Source organism: Pieris brassicae, chromosome 3 (genome assembly GCF_905147105.1).
Source record: "Pieris brassicae chromosome 3, ilPieBrab1.1, whole genome shotgun sequence".
NCBI classification, from domain to species: Eukaryota; Metazoa; Arthropoda; class Insecta; order Lepidoptera; family Pieridae; genus Pieris; species Pieris brassicae.
In genome coordinates this window covers 4,694,448-4,710,180 of record NC_059667.1, presented here as the reverse complement: position 1 = coordinate 4,710,180, position 15,733 = coordinate 4,694,448, and the positions used below count along the sequence as shown (strand labels likewise).

Here is a 15,733-nt window from a genome sequence, read left to right as displayed (position 1 = left end):
ATTAGTTGATATGGTTAATCTATTTATTGACACCTAACAGCAGGCGCTATGAAGCGTAATGTTCTTGATTCTCGTCTCAATGGAGCGAGGGCAACTGACGAAGTGACTACTGACTACGTGTTACGACTAGTAGTGTGTACTGGGTATGCTCAAACTTCGCATGACGATACGCTGTTTAAAAATGAAATAAACGCCAAAAACTTAGAGGTGACTTTGTGTTTTTTTATCGAGTAGAATTTATATTGTATTGTGTATTTAAATAAAGTCAACCATTGAAATTATAGTGAAAGATCCATACATGTTTAAAGTTTTTAATTCAAACATAACATACTTAGATAAAATAAACCTACGATTAGTGATTTTGGTTATAGCCCGCTCTTAAATTAATGGAACATTGCATTATAAACGGCCATTTTGGCTTTGCGGTGGCCATATTTTGTTCAGCCATTTTGTTTTGTATTCTTGTTTACTACAAATTACCACCCATCTCGTAGATGATATATTTTTTGGCAAACCAGACCTTCGAACAGCTCAGAACATTGTAAAAGATCAATGTTATTTACCACTTTCAACAGAACCGTAAAATCTGAAGTGTTAAAATTGTATTTTTTTCATACGACGCGGTCAAAAGTCCCTTTTGAGGGGATATTAGGGTAAAAGGGTCGCATCACCTTTCTTTTATGTAATAGTAGTCAAACGAGCAGGATGTATTTCCAGAGGGATCTAAAGTGCTTTGCCGGCCTTTTAAAAATTGGTACGCTCTTTTCTTGATGGATTAAAATTCGTTCCGAAATATTTCAATGGGCAGCTTCACATGGTGGTGGTGCGTGGTAAAAAATCGCCTTAAGAAATGCACAGTTGTGGAACGACGGATATGGAGGTGATTCGATGGTATTTTTTATTCTGCCTTGACTCTAAACACGCTCCATGGTAAATGCGGTAGAAGAAAGAGAGCCCCTCATCTCTATGCAAGCCAAGGGAAGCTCAAGCCGCTCGGAAAGTAATAGGATGATTTGGAGCTGGTTCAATGGATGGTTTGGGATCTGCCGCCCAGAGGTGAGAAGAGTATCTACCTACTCCATTTGGGGCTGAATTTGCGCTTTATAGAGTTGCAAGCGGTGGCCTGGAGTAAATGACCGTCTTGCCTTGCTGAGCACACCAAGCTTCTTAGAGGCTAAAAAGAGCTTTAGCGTTCCCTTCCAACGACCCGGCCAACGGAATCTCTATCCCTAGGGGTACTATATAGTTGGACCAAAAATTTCAAAAATTTACCCATGCAAAGGACTTGGTCTCCCACTGGCTGTGGGATCCCACAGCGATCATTCATCAATCACAGGGACATTTTACTTACATGTCTTTTATTTGGGTGTGTAAGTATGTATAAGTTTCTTTTTAATTATTTACAAGTTTATTTTAGTCGGTAGTAATTTCAACTTTATTTTAGATAATATTTAACAAATTATCTTACAAATTCCAGTAATGAGCTTCCATCAGAAATGTAAATGTGAAAGAGCCAGGTTCAAAATCTCAAATATAACTATAACTTAAGACAATTAATACGTATGTACGTATCGTGACCGTATAGCAAAATTATACATTTCATGAAATGTTCGGCCATTTTACATAACTTCAAAGTGTGAAATTTTTTCTATTTGTAGCTTAAATGGGAACTTTAGTTAAATATTCCTTTTATCTTTCAAGAAGGTTCCGATAAAATTAATAACTAAGCAGAAAGTATCTACTTACTGGCTGGAAATTTTCTATCAAGACTTGTCATAAAAATTCTATTAATGAATATAGAACATAAAATTCTCGCAGTAAAATAATATTCACCATGGGTAAGAATATTTTAATGGATTTTTTAATTTGTGTTCTTTTGTTGTTTAATATTTTACAAATTTGCGCAAGCCAACTGGATAAAAAAAGCGCCGATTACAATGAGCCTCTGGAAGATTCTGCAATGAATGGATTGGATATCGTAGACCAGGATATGGGTACGAGTAATAACGTTTCAATGTGTGTGAGAAGACAGAATACTCTGATGCATGAAATCCAGACGGCTAGCCCGAAACAATTCCCATTTGTCGTAGCACTTATGTCTCAAAGGAATGAATATGTTTGCGCAGGATCCATTGTTGCCAATGGTATAATTCTCACGTCCGGTCACTGCACTCAATTGGCGAGCTATGCTCTGGTAAATACAACTTCTGATAAAAAAGACGAAGCTACTATACAGTTGCACGTGATAAAAACTGAAAATTTCCCAACTTATACTGGACCAGATGCTGCTAAAAATGTTGGTGTCCTATTTACCGAAAAACACAATAATACTATAGCTTCAAAAATTCGCCTGAGTAATGTAACAGACGGAAAGAATTTAAATGAAATGGAAGCTATAGGATTTGGGTTAAACACTGAGGTTGGACAGCCAAAAACCTTGCAGGTTATAGGAGTAGAACAAAGGTCAATTAGTGGAGATGTAATACAGGGTTTCGTTGATTGCATTGAAACCAAAGTACCCACATGTTTCAAAGATTTAGGAGGGCCTGTAATTTTTGACAGTGAACTTATTGGAGTGGTAACGAAAGGGCAAAATGAATGCACTAAAGAAATGACCACATCATACGCAATAAACAAGCACGTTGTTGACGTTCTACCAATCTATACTTTCAAGGCATGGCTTGACGACCAAATTCTTAAAAACCAAGAGCAGGTTAAAGAACCTCTGGAAATATATCCCTCGAAGCCCATATTCCGTGAAGCAGTACACGTGATGACAAGTTCTGGAAATGGATTTAAAATTAGCTTGTCGTTATTTATTTTTCAAATTTTATACAAAATATTGTTGATTTATTAGTTATGATAATGGAATTTTATTTAAATTTTGTGTAAAAGGATGTCAATTTTAATTATGCCAATAAAGCTATATAACGGAAATCGCGATTATCCATTAATGTGACTGTTAAGGCAAAAAATAATTATTATAATGTTAAATACAAAGTCCGCTAAAAGGTCTAAGAAATTGCAATTGCTTTCCAATTCTACACAACTGCCGCTTAAAAACTGTCGTTTCTTAAAACTTCAAAAACTATTTGGAATTTATGACAGAACATGACAACAAATGACTGTTCCGTGTAGTGTTTCCGATTATCAACTACCTAATATTCATTAGCTACTTTCTAAAGACAGCCCCAATACTTAAAGAGACAAATTTGCAATTGATAAGCATGTCTTAAACAAAAAATTAGTTATAAATTATCATTACAAAATATGCATAAATTTTTAAATCGAAATAACGCGTATTTGATCTGTGCCCAGTGATGCCAACTTGGGGGTTTTCCTCTCAAATTTATGGTGAATTAAGATGTCCAGGATTTTTGGGGGTGTATTTCTTTCGGGGGTTTTTTGAGGGAATAGAGAGTACATAATTCAAGATTTAAAAAAAACACGATTCTATATTTATATTAAGCCTCGAATGCAACCAATTGCCAATGCCGAGGATTTATTCCTGGGCTTTGTTGGTTGGTTGTATTTTTTAAAACTAAATTTGAAGAGAATACTGAATACTGAAACTGGCATAAAGTTAAAACTATTGCCATATAATATTTAAAAAAAAAAGTATTTTATTACCAAAAATACGATTTATTTTATAAACTTTTGCTCACAGTCATTAATGTTATGTGGCTTAAAGGTCTCGTTACCAGGCCATAAAATTATTAAAAAAAAAAAAAAATTAATGTTATGGAATAATTAAACAGTATTACTTATAATTAATTAACACCCGCTTCATTAAATAGCTTTAATGTTTGATCATCCATGTGGAGGGGTGAGCACAAAATACATACTTTATATACATTCTAATGTACTGTAAATAATAAGTTTTGCTAACAGCAATCTAAACACGCTTGGAAATGGAAAAACAAATTTTTTTCGCTATGTTTCGTATAATTTTATGGAAATATTTCAGAAGGGGGGTCCTTGAAGGTTGTAATTCCAAAAGCCAGAAGAGGAATCCATGATCTTAATCCTATTATGAGGAACACACCAGAACTTAGTACATCCAGAAGTCAGGAAACCCGGGATGAAGTTGATAATATTATGAGGTACATGATATTACTTTAAATCGCAGTCACATATATTCACATAATTAACATATTAAAATAACTTTTATTATGATCCTTCCGATACTTGAAATTATGTTGAACAGTACCAAGGGCTTTAGAGGTCTTTATAATAAGCTAAAATTATTAATAAATAGTTTAAATTCTGATTTATATATATTGAAAATTCACTTTCCTTTTTCTAACAGCAAACCAGCGAGATCTTCCAGTCCTATATCAGTCCGAAAGCAATTGCCGCGAAGGTCATCAGTTGATGCTGAACTATCAGATAAAAGTGTTGATACTGATTCTGAGTAAGCTTAACATGTTCCACGAATATAGCAGATCCAGAATGTTTTGACTTAAGTAAATTATATTTTAAAAACCCTTAGTTTGTTCTGTTAGTCGAGTGGTATGATTACAAGTCAAGACATAAGATAAGATTCTGAGTCAGATAGTAAGATTTAGCATTAACTATGATTCCTGTATGACAATAATGTACAGACATACTATAATCCAAAGCATTCTTACATAACTGCATGGTAAAATAGTGGAAACAATTGGTCTCTGGTGTTTTGCTCAGTATTATGGTAAACTTATATAAAAATTGATGACTGGATCTGCTATCAAACTAATTATTACCTCACAGCCACTTCATTGCTACATTGCAATTTTAACACTGCTTGAATTTAAACTTTCAAACTTGCTTACAAGCTTACTTGCCAACCATCTACATTTATTTTGAAGTATCAGTTGTCATTAATCTTTTTGAAGTGATGTTAAAAGGTAATAATTCTATTTCAGAGATATTTTATCTAAATCCTCTCCTGCTGATTTTCAAATACATTCCTATTACAGAGATGAAAATTATCAATACATACATTCTCATAGGGATGTTTCACTTAATACTTCCTGGCAAAACTATTCAAGGAGTTCAGAAACGAATATCCCTGAAAACCAAGATAAAATAAACAGTGGGTTAAATTCCAAATATATAATACCAATTGTCATAGCCTTATGTGGAATATGCTATATTGTTTATGGACAGTACAGTGATAAGAATATTAGCTTCAAAATTTATGATAGAATCAATTTTTATGATGATTTAAAAAGCATGGCCCAGAAGTATAAAGTTAAACCAGATTCAATGTTGCAAGTGCGCACAGGTAATTACAATATTTGTTATAAAGTTGCAATGCTTAGATCAATTCCAAGTATAAAAATATGCAGCAAGTGTAAGTAATTGGTTATCTCTGACAATTGTGTTGTAATATTCTAGTCAAGTGTTCATCATGGTTATAATTATAGTATTTTTTTTAGGAGTAGATACAATATTTCAAAAGGAGGATGCTGGCTCATTTATTTTCACTTATGATAGCAAATCATTTGATTCTGAGCTGTTTTTTAATTTCATAGATAATATCTCTTCTGCATCTTCTAGATACCTACGTATGTATACTTCTTAATTCCATTACCTTTTTTATTTTTCCAGTGGTAAATAAAACATAGTAAGACAAAGCAGCTCCAGGTTCAATTCCTAGCAAAACTATCATGTTAGGAACTTGCTGACTTAAGCTATCTTTGTAAAACATGATTAAACATATATCAAAATTTATCTACAAGATACCATCCTTTAGGGAACTCAATCCATTCATTAATCACATTCCAAACATGTATATAAATTCAAAACCAATTCAGTAAAAAAGTGTTAACTCTTACCTAATTTTTCAGGGAATGACACAAAAGATGTCCAGCATGTTGTATTAGACAGCAGTAAAGTAATTACTATCAAATCAGATGTCGATCTTATTTATGAATTTCGTGATAATTTAGATAAAACTGGTGTCTTACTAGTGAAAAACATTGAAAGGGTTCCAGCTAAGCTTGCTATGGCATTTCATTATTATTGTGATGAATTTAATCCATTAGTAAAAAAAAGTGCAATTTTCTTTACACTGGATGTCTCGAAATGCAAATCACTGTTAGGTAAGTACTTTTAAAATAGGGTTTACCTTTCATATACCTTAAATTGAATGCTTTGTTTTTGGCATTCAGAAGTCATATTAATTAAATAGTGCTGAATCATAATCTTTGCATACCCTTGTCTTAAAAGAGTTTCAGGCAAAACTCCTCCATGCATCTGTGTCACATATATACTCTATAATAATTCCCATGGTGACTGCCAGTCTCAGGGGGGGGTAAAGTTGCAGTGGCAAATATATGCAGTGCTATCACTGTAAATATCCTACAAGTGCCAAGTTTTATATGAATATGTTATTAAGTAAAATGTTTATTAATATACTACCTTATTTTGTAGGTAAACCATCTCTTGATCATGATTATATTGAGAGGTGTCTTAAAGAAATATGGAGAGAAGTTGACAGGGACAAGATAGCACCACTTTTAACCAGAGTAGTTGGTGTTATTGTTGATGTTACAAACCTATGAATAATACATTAAATTTTGCAGGATTAAATTAATCTTTGAACCTGCCACTTAACTTTTAGCATGCCTGTTTATATACATATTTTTTTTCATAGGTTTTAAGGACTTTTGTACTTAAATGTTATAAAATTAATAATGTAATGTACTGTAATATAATATAATTACATACCTTATAACAGAGAAATAACAGTTTTTGGAGTAACAGTAAAATTGTATGTAATGGAGGCTTTAATTTACAGCGGTACTAATGCTACATGAAGAAACTAAATTTAATATTCATGTCTTTGTTATCTCTTTTTCAAAGTTGCAGTCAGATCCATCACAGAAGTTTTACATATTTTAACAGAATTCCATATTAAAACAAATTTTATCACCTTTTTATTCTACATGTGACAATTTAATTTCATAGTAGTAGTAGTGTTACAAAATCATTTATTTGTGATCTTAGCCTTTTTGTAATTATTGTTTAAAAAAGGTATTCTTTTATAGTTTAAAAAAAAATTGTTGTCTACATATACATAGTATTATTTAATTTTTTTGAAAAATATATGATTGATTTAATTTTGTTATTTATGTTAAATGTTATTTATTTTTTTAATTGTTTTTGAAAAACTGTTCCTTAATTATATGGCTTGCTCTTTCAAAATTGAAAGGTTTATGTATCAGTAAAAACTATTGAAATAACACTAACAAAATAATTATTGATAATAAATTATACAAGATATTGTGAATGAAATTTTATTACTTTAGCAGGAAACACCCCTTAACAACTTATTCTAATCATTGATAAAATAATAACTTAAAAATATACTTAGATTTTTATAATTTAAATTTATTCCTCTGGAAGCTGGAGGTCATCAACAGAGTCACCTATTTCATTGTTATTATGGGATGGTGAATATGGAGCTCTTAATTCTTCATCTTCATCATGAGATTCCTCTGTATCTTCTGATTCTTCATTACCTATAAATTACATATCATAATTTAGTACCCTATAATAAGACAAAAGGTAAAATATAATTTTACAATTTTTAAATGATGAACTAACGACAACTAGATAAATACTTGTCTATATTGTTAATAAAAAGGATATTTTAATGATTACTGTGTATCTATATGGGTATGAAAGTTTTTTATATAGTTAAGTGAATATAATACCTTCATCAGATTCAGCCTCCTCTTCCATTGTCTCTGGTTCAGTTTTGCCAATGGGTGCCCTTTTAGTAAACTTTTGAATAACAGAAGTTAACTGAAAAAGATTTTACATTTGAACGGATATATTTTATATAAAATGACTCTTTTAGGTATATAAGGACTCTTACGTTATATTGATGTTCTTGTTCTAGGCTGGTGAGTTCGGCTTCTTCATCACAAGGGCTATCAGCTTTAAACCATTTAGTATCTACCAAACGAGGCATTAAAGTTGGAAATGGTATATTCATTATAAATTACTAGTAGTGAGTAATGTATAATAATTATTATTGATTGATGATTCGTTCGCAAATATTTACAAATTCCAAAATAGTATTGACAGCTGACGAGTCAGTGTTGCCTATATCCTATAGTCAAAACTAACACAACACAAAAATCAACTCGGTTCAAAAAGTAACATTATCATATTTGTTAACTACTCATAAGCACTAGGCACTTTATCTTCACAAAAAAATTAAAATTATTTCCGAAGTAATCTTTAATTTATTTGAATAATTAAATGGTGCACCTAAAAAAGATAGACTTACAGTGTGCAATAGTGTATAAGTAATATACCAAATAACGGAATAGCTAATGCGATCTCGATTCTGAAAAACTATAACAATATTTATTGTTGTGGACACTATGAAAGTTACTCAGTATGAATTGTTTTATTTTATTTAAGCATACACCATTGCATTTGATGTTAATGAATTGCGTCTTTTATATTTGGTTTAATATCCATCAAAACAGAAATAGTGTTAGTATTGAGCCTATTTCGCTTATTGGTTTTTATCAATTTTAGTGACGTGAATGTCTTCCTACGCATGCACGAGAAATGCCAAATTTTTAAATTTATGAACATATGCGCAACGTCAACATATTTTTTTATGTTTGTTAATATAGTTATCACATGAGTGTATCAAAAGTTAGATCCGTTTTACGATTATTTTTAGTTTCCTAAAGTTCCTTCAGACAAGTGACTGAACGAAACGTTTAATGAGTTTCCTAAACGTTCCTAGGCAACAAGTCTATCCTAAGCTAACCCTTTACAATAAAGCAAAACACGGAATTTCCAAGTTCTCAGTACTCTACGATCACACCGAATTAACAATAACAAATGAAATAATCATGGCGGAGTCTTGTTTTACATTGTTAATCAACACGCTGGCTTTCGATCAGACAGATAGTTAAACGTTTTGGACGCTGCTTTATTTAAATCCAAAATGCCAGCGACTTGATCGAATATCGACATCTAATTAACTGTCTAGAGATTCAATGAACTCTTTGATTTTTAACTTTTTGCTAATTTATAATACATATATAGAATAAATTATGTAGAGTGTAGTTATTACTTAGTATTTTTTAAATAAGTAATAAATTCTTGTCATCCTAAATGACATTGACATTGACCTAATATTGACAAATAAATCATTAACTATATGCACTGTCAAATATAACGGACAATGAAAAAAATACATTGGACATGAATAACGTAAAGGATCGTATTAATGGCCTATTCAAAAGGCTAGTTCTTTGCTGAAATTTGCTGTATAAATCATAATTAATAAGGAACATGTGTAAACTTAGATTTATGACTGCTTTGTTCATAAAATATTTTGTAAACAACGAAGTAGGAAATAGCATTTTTTCATTTTTTAATTGTCGTAGAGCGAAATGCGTAAGTGGCGTGAAATTATTTGCCCGCTGAAAATTATTATAGTTTCTTGGGACAGTATAATATAATGAAGTTACATGATTTTCTAAGTTTTGTGATAGTTATTATATTGGTAAATATTTCAAAAAATATTGTAATGGCTCTGCAAAATCGGTAAAACAGAACCGAGTCAAAATATTTAGATTAGAATTTTGAAATTTCAGCTTTAAAATATTATACATATTTCGCAAGCTTTTCATTTAAATTTTTAACTTATTATGTAGTGAAGAGACTGAGACTTTGGACATAAATTTACACCCACACAAAAAATACTGTTAATTGTTTATAAGTGCTCCTTTTCTTCTAAGGTTGCCAGAGTATTTTCAATATCGTCCATCGATAAAACAATTTATTTTATGGATGATGAAGGTCCAGATAATCATGTAGCTGATATTTTATCATCTAAGAGTTATTTGCCCGATGAAAATAACTTACCAAAGGCTTCCGTTGTAAAAAATGAAGGTAAGTAGGCACTTAAGTATAGGAAACTTTAATGTATACATGTCACAATTATGTTTTTTTTTGCAAAAATATAATATTCTTTTTGCGTTACCCCTTCACATAGAGGGTCATCTGCTTAATTAATCTTATATAATCGTATCCCTAACTTTCTTACCAACGACTAACTGACGTGAGACTTATCTTAAATTATCGTGATTTATGTGTCTTGTTACTTTTTACTTTCTATTTTTAATGTATCACCTTTTTAGTTTAGTTTGTTTTTTTTGTTCCTGTTTAGTTTTGTCTTAATAACTGTGTATAACATGTATTTTTGCACTACTTGCCTATCTTATGTAATTTAATACATTTTTTTTCTTTACTCACATGGTGTAACATAGTGTTAATAAATAAATATGTCGGTGCGATATATATATAAGTAGTCGGTTATATTGTGGCTACCTTATATTAAAATATACCTATACTAATATTTTGATAGTAATATAGAGATTTTTTTATTGAACACGCATTATTCCGTTAAACTATCTACATAAAACTACGTGAAGCCATATAAAGCCAAATTAAATTAATATCTTAAGAGATATCACAATTCCAACTAACGCGAGAAAAGAAGCGCCTTTACTTGTTACTCGATCCCGCATTTTATTTCCGTTTACTTAATTTATTAACCATACGGTAAGTACTTAATTAATAATTCACTATTTACAGGAGATGATGTAACATATTTGTTATCAAAATTGTCAGATGAAGATTTAATTAAAATGTTAAATGATCAACCATCTAAAAATGATTATGATTTAAGCGATATTGCCAAAGTAGCTGCTGGATTCAACCTGATCAAAGAGAATCAAGCATTGAATTTAAAAGAAAGAGACTTAAATAAAAAGAGGCTTTATGAAATTTCTGAACATAAAGATGAAAGCGTAATAGACAAAAAACAGAAACAAATGCCATTTTTTAGGCTTGAAAATAAAAAGATTAGCTTAGATGCAAAAAATGACGCTAACTATTTTGCACTGAAGAAATTAAATGATCTTCTAAATTCAAAACGGCATTCAATTCAAGATGATAGTCTCGATGACGAGAAAAGGGAGTTACTTTTTAATGTACTTGTCAGCCAATTAAAAACTCTTTGTTGTAAAAAGACAGAGAAACAGATCCAAAAAGAATTTGACACTCAGAAAATTAATGACAAAAGGCCGATTGAATATATGTTTCTTATACTAAATGAGGAAATAAAAAGTAATGGAAGCAATGAAGTAATTTTAGTAGATCCTGAAACTTTACAGCAAAATAGTAGCGTTTTATTGTTAGGACCAATCACAACAACTCTAACCGATCGGCAGCTTAAATTAATCGTATGTATTTATAGGTTACTAGCGGAGCCGACTGGCGTTGTAGTGGTTACAAAAAAACATCTAATTGTAAATCTATTAAATTGACTTGTACACACACAAAGATATTCATCAAAATCGGAGGCTATTATTATTCAGGGTTCAGCATGTGACTCTCATTCTTGAGGTCGTAATTACTAAGCAAAAATGGACTTTATGTCCATTTGCGCATTTAAAAACACGCGCGCGGCCTGGAAAACCTCATGAGGAAACCGCGCGACGCATGCCTTAGACGCCTATTAGAAAAAATCAATGATCACGAAAGAGATACATAAATCTGAGACCCATTCTTAAAAAATAGCGCGCCACTTGTTTTTTTTATTTATAGTGTATACATTATTCCTTACTTCTAAAACAAGCAACTTAACATGCGGTCGTACGGAGAAGGAAAACATCGCGAGGAAAACGGCGCATGCCTTAGACCCAAAAAATAGTTGGCATTGTGTGGTCACCTACTTGTCTCTTAAATTACCAAAAGATCATGAACAAGATACAGAAATCTAAGAACCCAGACCTAAAAGTTGTAGCCTTTGATAGATTTATTTATTTAATAACTATAACAAGCACTTCTTAAAAATTTCAGATGAATCGAATCACAATGGAACTATCTAAGCCTGAATATATCACCCTTCTTCAGCAACTCTCAGAAGGCAGTTTAGGTAGAAATAACGAACGCCTAATAAAGAATTTTATTAATGGGTCTGAAACTCGTCGGTATATAAAACCACATCGATGCAACCATCAATCAAAGTTAGCTAGAATTTATGGCGGGCCGAAGTGGCTAATTTGTACAGGATACATAAATTTAAATACTCCAAGCTTATACGACTGACGTATAAAGAAAAATAACGTATTTAAAAAAATTACATCTGTAATTGGATATGATATATAGACACCCAAATTATGGCTTATAGTTTTAATTTCTACATTTTCTAACATACATTTTGGTGTGACATTTTGTAACGAGACTTAGCGCGAACCATAACGTCCGTACGTCAAAATCCATACAACTTGACGTACGGGTTGACCAACTCTGCTTACATAGACACATATTATAATATTACTTCATAGTTTTAACAAAGTTACTTGAATATTTCTGTAGTTCAATTATTAACAGTGTTAATAAAAATTGTATTTCATTTAAAAATTACTCGAAAATTTTTGCTAATACAATCTTTAAAAAATACATTGCATAACACTACGGTCTCATATATTTTATTTCGTAATTTTAAAACTACATATTTTCTACTAACTAAAGAAGTAAACAATTAAACAAAAAAAAGTAAGAGTAGTCGTGAACAATGATTATTTTCTTGGCGCGACAATTTAACAGTTTCGCGGCAAAAGCAATTCCACTGAAAAAATTACATGCATAATAATTGCAGTTTTTCCCCTTTCTTGGCCTGCACGGTTTGTGCGTCAGCCATGCAAAAAAGTTAAGAAGTGTGTTATTAGATTTATTTTATTGGTTTGGAAATTGGATCGGAATTTTGAAAAGGATCAGATAAATTAGGTATATAATAAGTACATAAATGATCATAATTTTATATTGTTATGAAAATGAAACTGGCTAAAATTCTATATACATACATCAATATTTATATTAGATAGAAAGATAGAGATTGAAAGGAATTTTAATGGACAAAGCGAGGAAATAAAAGCGGAACGGTCATGTTGAGGACAGGTACAGAATATATGATTAAAATCCCCAACGTCATTGCCACAGTGACATATATCGTTAGGTAAAAGGTTATAATTGCCGTTACATTTTTTTCAATGTACATTAATGACAACTAAAACAGGCAACTATAACATCCAACTCTGTACTTTATGTCTAGAAAGATAAACAATATCCACAGAGTAATTATATTTAGTGTAATGTCATTAATTATTATTTAAAAAAATACCAATTCATATTATAATTCGTATCTCAAGTTAGAATCTCCTATTAAGTGGTCTCAAATAACTTATGTTATATTGACCTTCTAGAATACAGGCTTTAGAAGTAAAGAAAGGAATAAAGATTTAGAAATTAGACTGTAAAGTGTGATGTGTGGGCTGTGGTTACAATATAACCTTAAAAATAAAATTTTAAATATTACTTTTATATTGTATTCAAACCTATTAAATAGTAGTTAATATATTTGACAATAAACAAAGTACAGCTCTGGCACTGTAGATACGAAATAGAAAAGCTTAATAATTATTTACAAAAGAAAATGAAACGATGTGGATGGGTTACTAAAGATCCTTTGTATATTAATTACCATGACAATGAATGGGGTGTACCTGAATTACGTAGTCAAAAACTTTTTGAACTTCTTTGCTTAGAAGGACAGCAAGCTGGATTATCATGGATAACAATTTTAAAGAAAAGAGAAAGTTATAGACAACTGTTTCATCACTTTGATCCCTATCAAATTGAAAAATTTGATGATAATTGTATTCAAAACTTTTTAAGTGAAACAAGTATAGTCAGGCATAAAGGTAAAATTCAAGCCATAATCAACAATGCAAAATGTTATATAGATATGGAGTCAAATAAAGAAAACTTTTCGGATTTCATATGGAAATTTGTCCATTATAAACCGATCATTAATAATTGGACATCTGATAAAGAAGTGCCAACAGAAACTGAGGTTTCAAAAGAACTTTCAAAATCATTAAAACAGAGAGGTTTTAAATTTGTTGGCTCTATAATATGTTATGCTTTCATGCAGGCTAGTGGTCTTGTTAATGATCATATTACTGATTGTGTTTGTAGAAAAAAAAAATATAGTCATACTTTCAATTATACATCCTTTTTCATTTACATTTATAAGTTTGTATTCTATTTTTTGTTTAGGTTTCTATATTAAAAATAACCTGGTAATCTATATCTTCCTAAGGTGCCTATGTCCTTTCATGGTCTTGTACCCAGTATTAAGATTTTACCAGTGTGGTTATAAGTTTGTATTCTATTTTTTGTTTAGGTTTCTATATGAAAAATAACCTGGTAATCTATATTTTCCTAAGGTGCCTTTGTCCTTACATGGTCTTGTACCCAGTATGAAGATTTTACCAGTGTGGTAAAATATGATCCGTACATGCAAAGCTGTTACACCAAATGCACAGGTGGGCAGATGGAGTATAATGTATATGCATATGTGTTATTAATTTACGTAAGCCTAGTCTAGCCATAAGTTCTGATTTTTTTTTAATGAACTAATGTAATATTATTCAAATTTATACCTAAGTACATATTTATTAAAATATTAGCAAAATACAAAAAAAAATATTCTATTCAGAATGGCCACATTTGGATTTTATACAGGCCTATTATCTGATTGAATCTACGGATTTACGAACTTCTTGCACCAACATTTTTTAAAGAGAATCAATGTCGGCGTATCCATTAGAGCAGGCCATGTCCTCTAAAAGTTTTTTTTTATGTAATAGCAGGCAAACGGGCAAGAGGCTCACCCGATGTGAAGCGATACCGCCCATGGACACTCACATTGCCAGAAGGCTCGCAAGTGCGTTGCCGGCCTTTCAAGAATTGGTACGCTCTTTTCTTGAAGGACCCTAAGTCGTATTCGTTCGGAAATACTTCAGTGGGCAGCTAGTTCCACATAGTGGTGGTGCGCGGCAAAAACTGGCTTAGAAAACGCTCAGTTGTGGAACGACGGACGTCGAGGTGATACGGATGGTATTTTGTATTTTGCCTTGACGTCCGATAATGAAACTCAGCTCAGCGGGTATTAGACCGAACAACTCTTCTGAACACTCCCCATGGTAAATGCGGTAGAAGATGCAGAGGGACCCAACATCTCTACGCAACGCCAAGGGATCAAGCCGCACGGAAAGTGATTGGTCGTCGACGATTCGAACCGCTCTTCGTTGAATACGGTCAAGTGGAAGGAGTTGGTACTGGGGAGCTCCCGCCCAGAGGTGAGAACAGTATTCAATGTGGGGCCGAATTTGCGCTTTATAAAGTTGCAAGCGGTGGCCCAGAGTGAAGTACCGTCTCGCCTTGCTGAGCACAGCAAGCTTTTTGGAGGCTAATTTAGCCTTCCCTTCCAAATGACCGCGAAACTGGACGTTATTCGATATGTCAACGCCCAATATTCCGATGTTAGCTGAGGCTTTAAGGAGAGTGCCTTCAAAGAGGGGAGTAGCGACAAAGGGATGTTTTCTTGGGGTTAAATTGGACTAGATTTAGTCTACCCCAGCCCGAGACTCCACGTAAAAGAGTTTCGACTTCAGACACAAGTTTGTTCCGGCACTCATCAACAACAGCCCGAGAAATACCTGCCCGGCCTGTGTAAAAAGTATCCCCAGTGCTGTCGTCCGCATAGCAATGAAGGTTGCTAAGTTGCAACATATCATTAATATGCGGAATAAACAGGGTCGGGGATAGGACACAGCCTTGTGGGCATTGACGGGCT

At 32.2% G+C, this 15,733-nt stretch overlaps 5 protein-coding genes across 7 annotated transcripts; 4 read left to right on the top strand and 1 right to left on the bottom strand.

Annotated features, from left to right (window-relative positions):
* The first annotated feature begins 1,778 nt into the window (after positions 1–1,778).
* On the top strand, positions 1,779–2,931 carry LOC123707130 (trypsin-like). The gene has a single exon (XM_045656939.1). The coding sequence runs from the start codon at positions 1,835–1,837 to the stop codon at positions 2,855–2,857; it is 1,023 nt and encodes a 340-aa protein (XP_045512895.1). The 5' UTR covers positions 1,779–1,834; the 3' UTR covers positions 2,858–2,931.
* A 699-nt stretch (positions 2,932–3,630) lies between these two features.
* LOC123706863 lies at positions 3,631–7,049 on the top strand. Of its 2 annotated transcripts, none has more exons than XM_045656404.1 (8): positions 3,631–3,669; positions 3,733–3,826; positions 3,968–4,103; positions 4,310–4,414; positions 4,905–5,266; positions 5,421–5,549; positions 5,832–6,086; positions 6,418–7,049. In XM_045656404.1, the coding sequence occupies exons 2-8, from the start codon at positions 3,817–3,819 to the stop codon at positions 6,546–6,548; spliced, it is 1,128 nt and encodes a 375-aa protein (XP_045512360.1). In that variant the 5' UTR covers positions 3,631–3,669; positions 3,733–3,816; the 3' UTR covers positions 6,549–7,049. The 2 variants fall into 2 exon arrangements, with proteins under 2 accessions (XP_045512360.1, XP_045512361.1); XM_045656405.1 differs by having other exon boundaries at positions 4,959–5,266; positions 6,418–7,046.
* Positions 7,050–7,267: 218 nt separating this feature from the next.
* On the bottom strand, positions 7,268–8,181 carry LOC123706864 (anaphase-promoting complex subunit 15-like). Its single transcript, XM_045656406.1, has 3 exons — positions 7,868–8,181; positions 7,704–7,794; positions 7,268–7,508 (listed from the first exon to the last, which is right to left on the bottom strand). Exons 1-3 carry the CDS (start codon positions 7,985–7,987, stop codon positions 7,378–7,380), a joined length of 342 nt encoding a protein of 113 aa, XP_045512362.1. The 5' UTR covers positions 7,988–8,181; the 3' UTR covers positions 7,268–7,377.
* A 1,116-nt stretch (positions 8,182–9,297) lies between these two features.
* Positions 9,298–12,212, top strand: LOC123706862. Of its 2 annotated transcripts, none has more exons than XM_045656402.1 (4): positions 9,298–9,417; positions 9,762–9,915; positions 10,621–11,270; positions 11,890–12,212. In XM_045656402.1, exons 1-4 carry the CDS (start codon positions 9,313–9,315, stop codon positions 12,136–12,138), a joined length of 1,158 nt encoding a protein of 385 aa, XP_045512358.1. In that variant the 5' UTR covers positions 9,298–9,312; the 3' UTR covers positions 12,139–12,212. The 2 variants fall into 2 exon arrangements, with proteins under 2 accessions (XP_045512358.1, XP_045512359.1); XM_045656403.1 differs by having other exon boundaries at positions 9,384–9,526.
* A 464-nt stretch (positions 12,213–12,676) lies between these two features.
* Positions 12,677–14,632, top strand: LOC123707757 (DNA-3-methyladenine glycosylase 1-like). The gene is made up of 2 exons (XM_045658091.1): positions 12,677–14,127; positions 14,620–14,632. Exons 1-2 carry the CDS (start codon positions 13,526–13,528, stop codon positions 14,630–14,632), a joined length of 615 nt encoding a protein of 204 aa, XP_045514047.1. The 5' UTR covers positions 12,677–13,525.
* Positions 14,633–15,733: the final 1,101 nt, after the last annotated feature.

Bases quoted from the DNA above. Each gene is read 5' to 3' on its own strand.
- LOC123707130 (XM_045656939.1), top strand. From the start codon at position 1,835: ATGGGTAAGAATATTTTAATGGATTTTTTAATTTGTGTTCTTTTGTTG.
- LOC123706863 (XM_045656404.1), top strand. The intron at 4,104-4,309 runs GTACATGATATT...TTTTTCTAACAG, and splicing joins GAAGTTGATAATATTATGAG to CAAACCAGCGAGATCTTCCA. The intron at 6,087-6,417 runs GTAAGTACTTTT...CTTATTTTGTAG, and splicing joins GAAATGCAAATCACTGTTAG to GTAAACCATCTCTTGATCAT.
- LOC123706864 (XM_045656406.1), bottom strand. From the start codon at position 7,987: ATGAATATACCATTTCCAACTTTAATGCCTCGTTTGGTAGATACTAAA. The intron at 7,795-7,867 runs GTAAGAGTCCTT...AATCTTTTTCAG, and splicing joins AACAAGAACATCAATATAAC to TTAACTTCTGTTATTCAAAA. The intron at 7,509-7,703 runs GTATTATATTCA...TGTAATTTATAG, and splicing joins GGAGGCTGAATCTGATGAAG to GTAATGAAGAATCAGAAGAT.
- LOC123706862 (XM_045656402.1), top strand. From the start codon at position 9,313: ATGTGTAAACTTAGATTTATGACTGCTTTGTTCATAAAATATTTTGTA. The intron at 9,916-10,620 runs GTAAGTAGGCAC...CACTATTTACAG, and splicing joins TTCCGTTGTAAAAAATGAAG to GAGATGATGTAACATATTTG. The intron at 11,271-11,889 runs GTATGTATTTAT...TAAAAATTTCAG, and splicing joins ATCGGCAGCTTAAATTAATC to ATGAATCGAATCACAATGGA.
- LOC123707757 (XM_045658091.1), top strand. From the start codon at position 13,526: ATGAAACGATGTGGATGGGTTACTAAAGATCCTTTGTATATTAATTAC.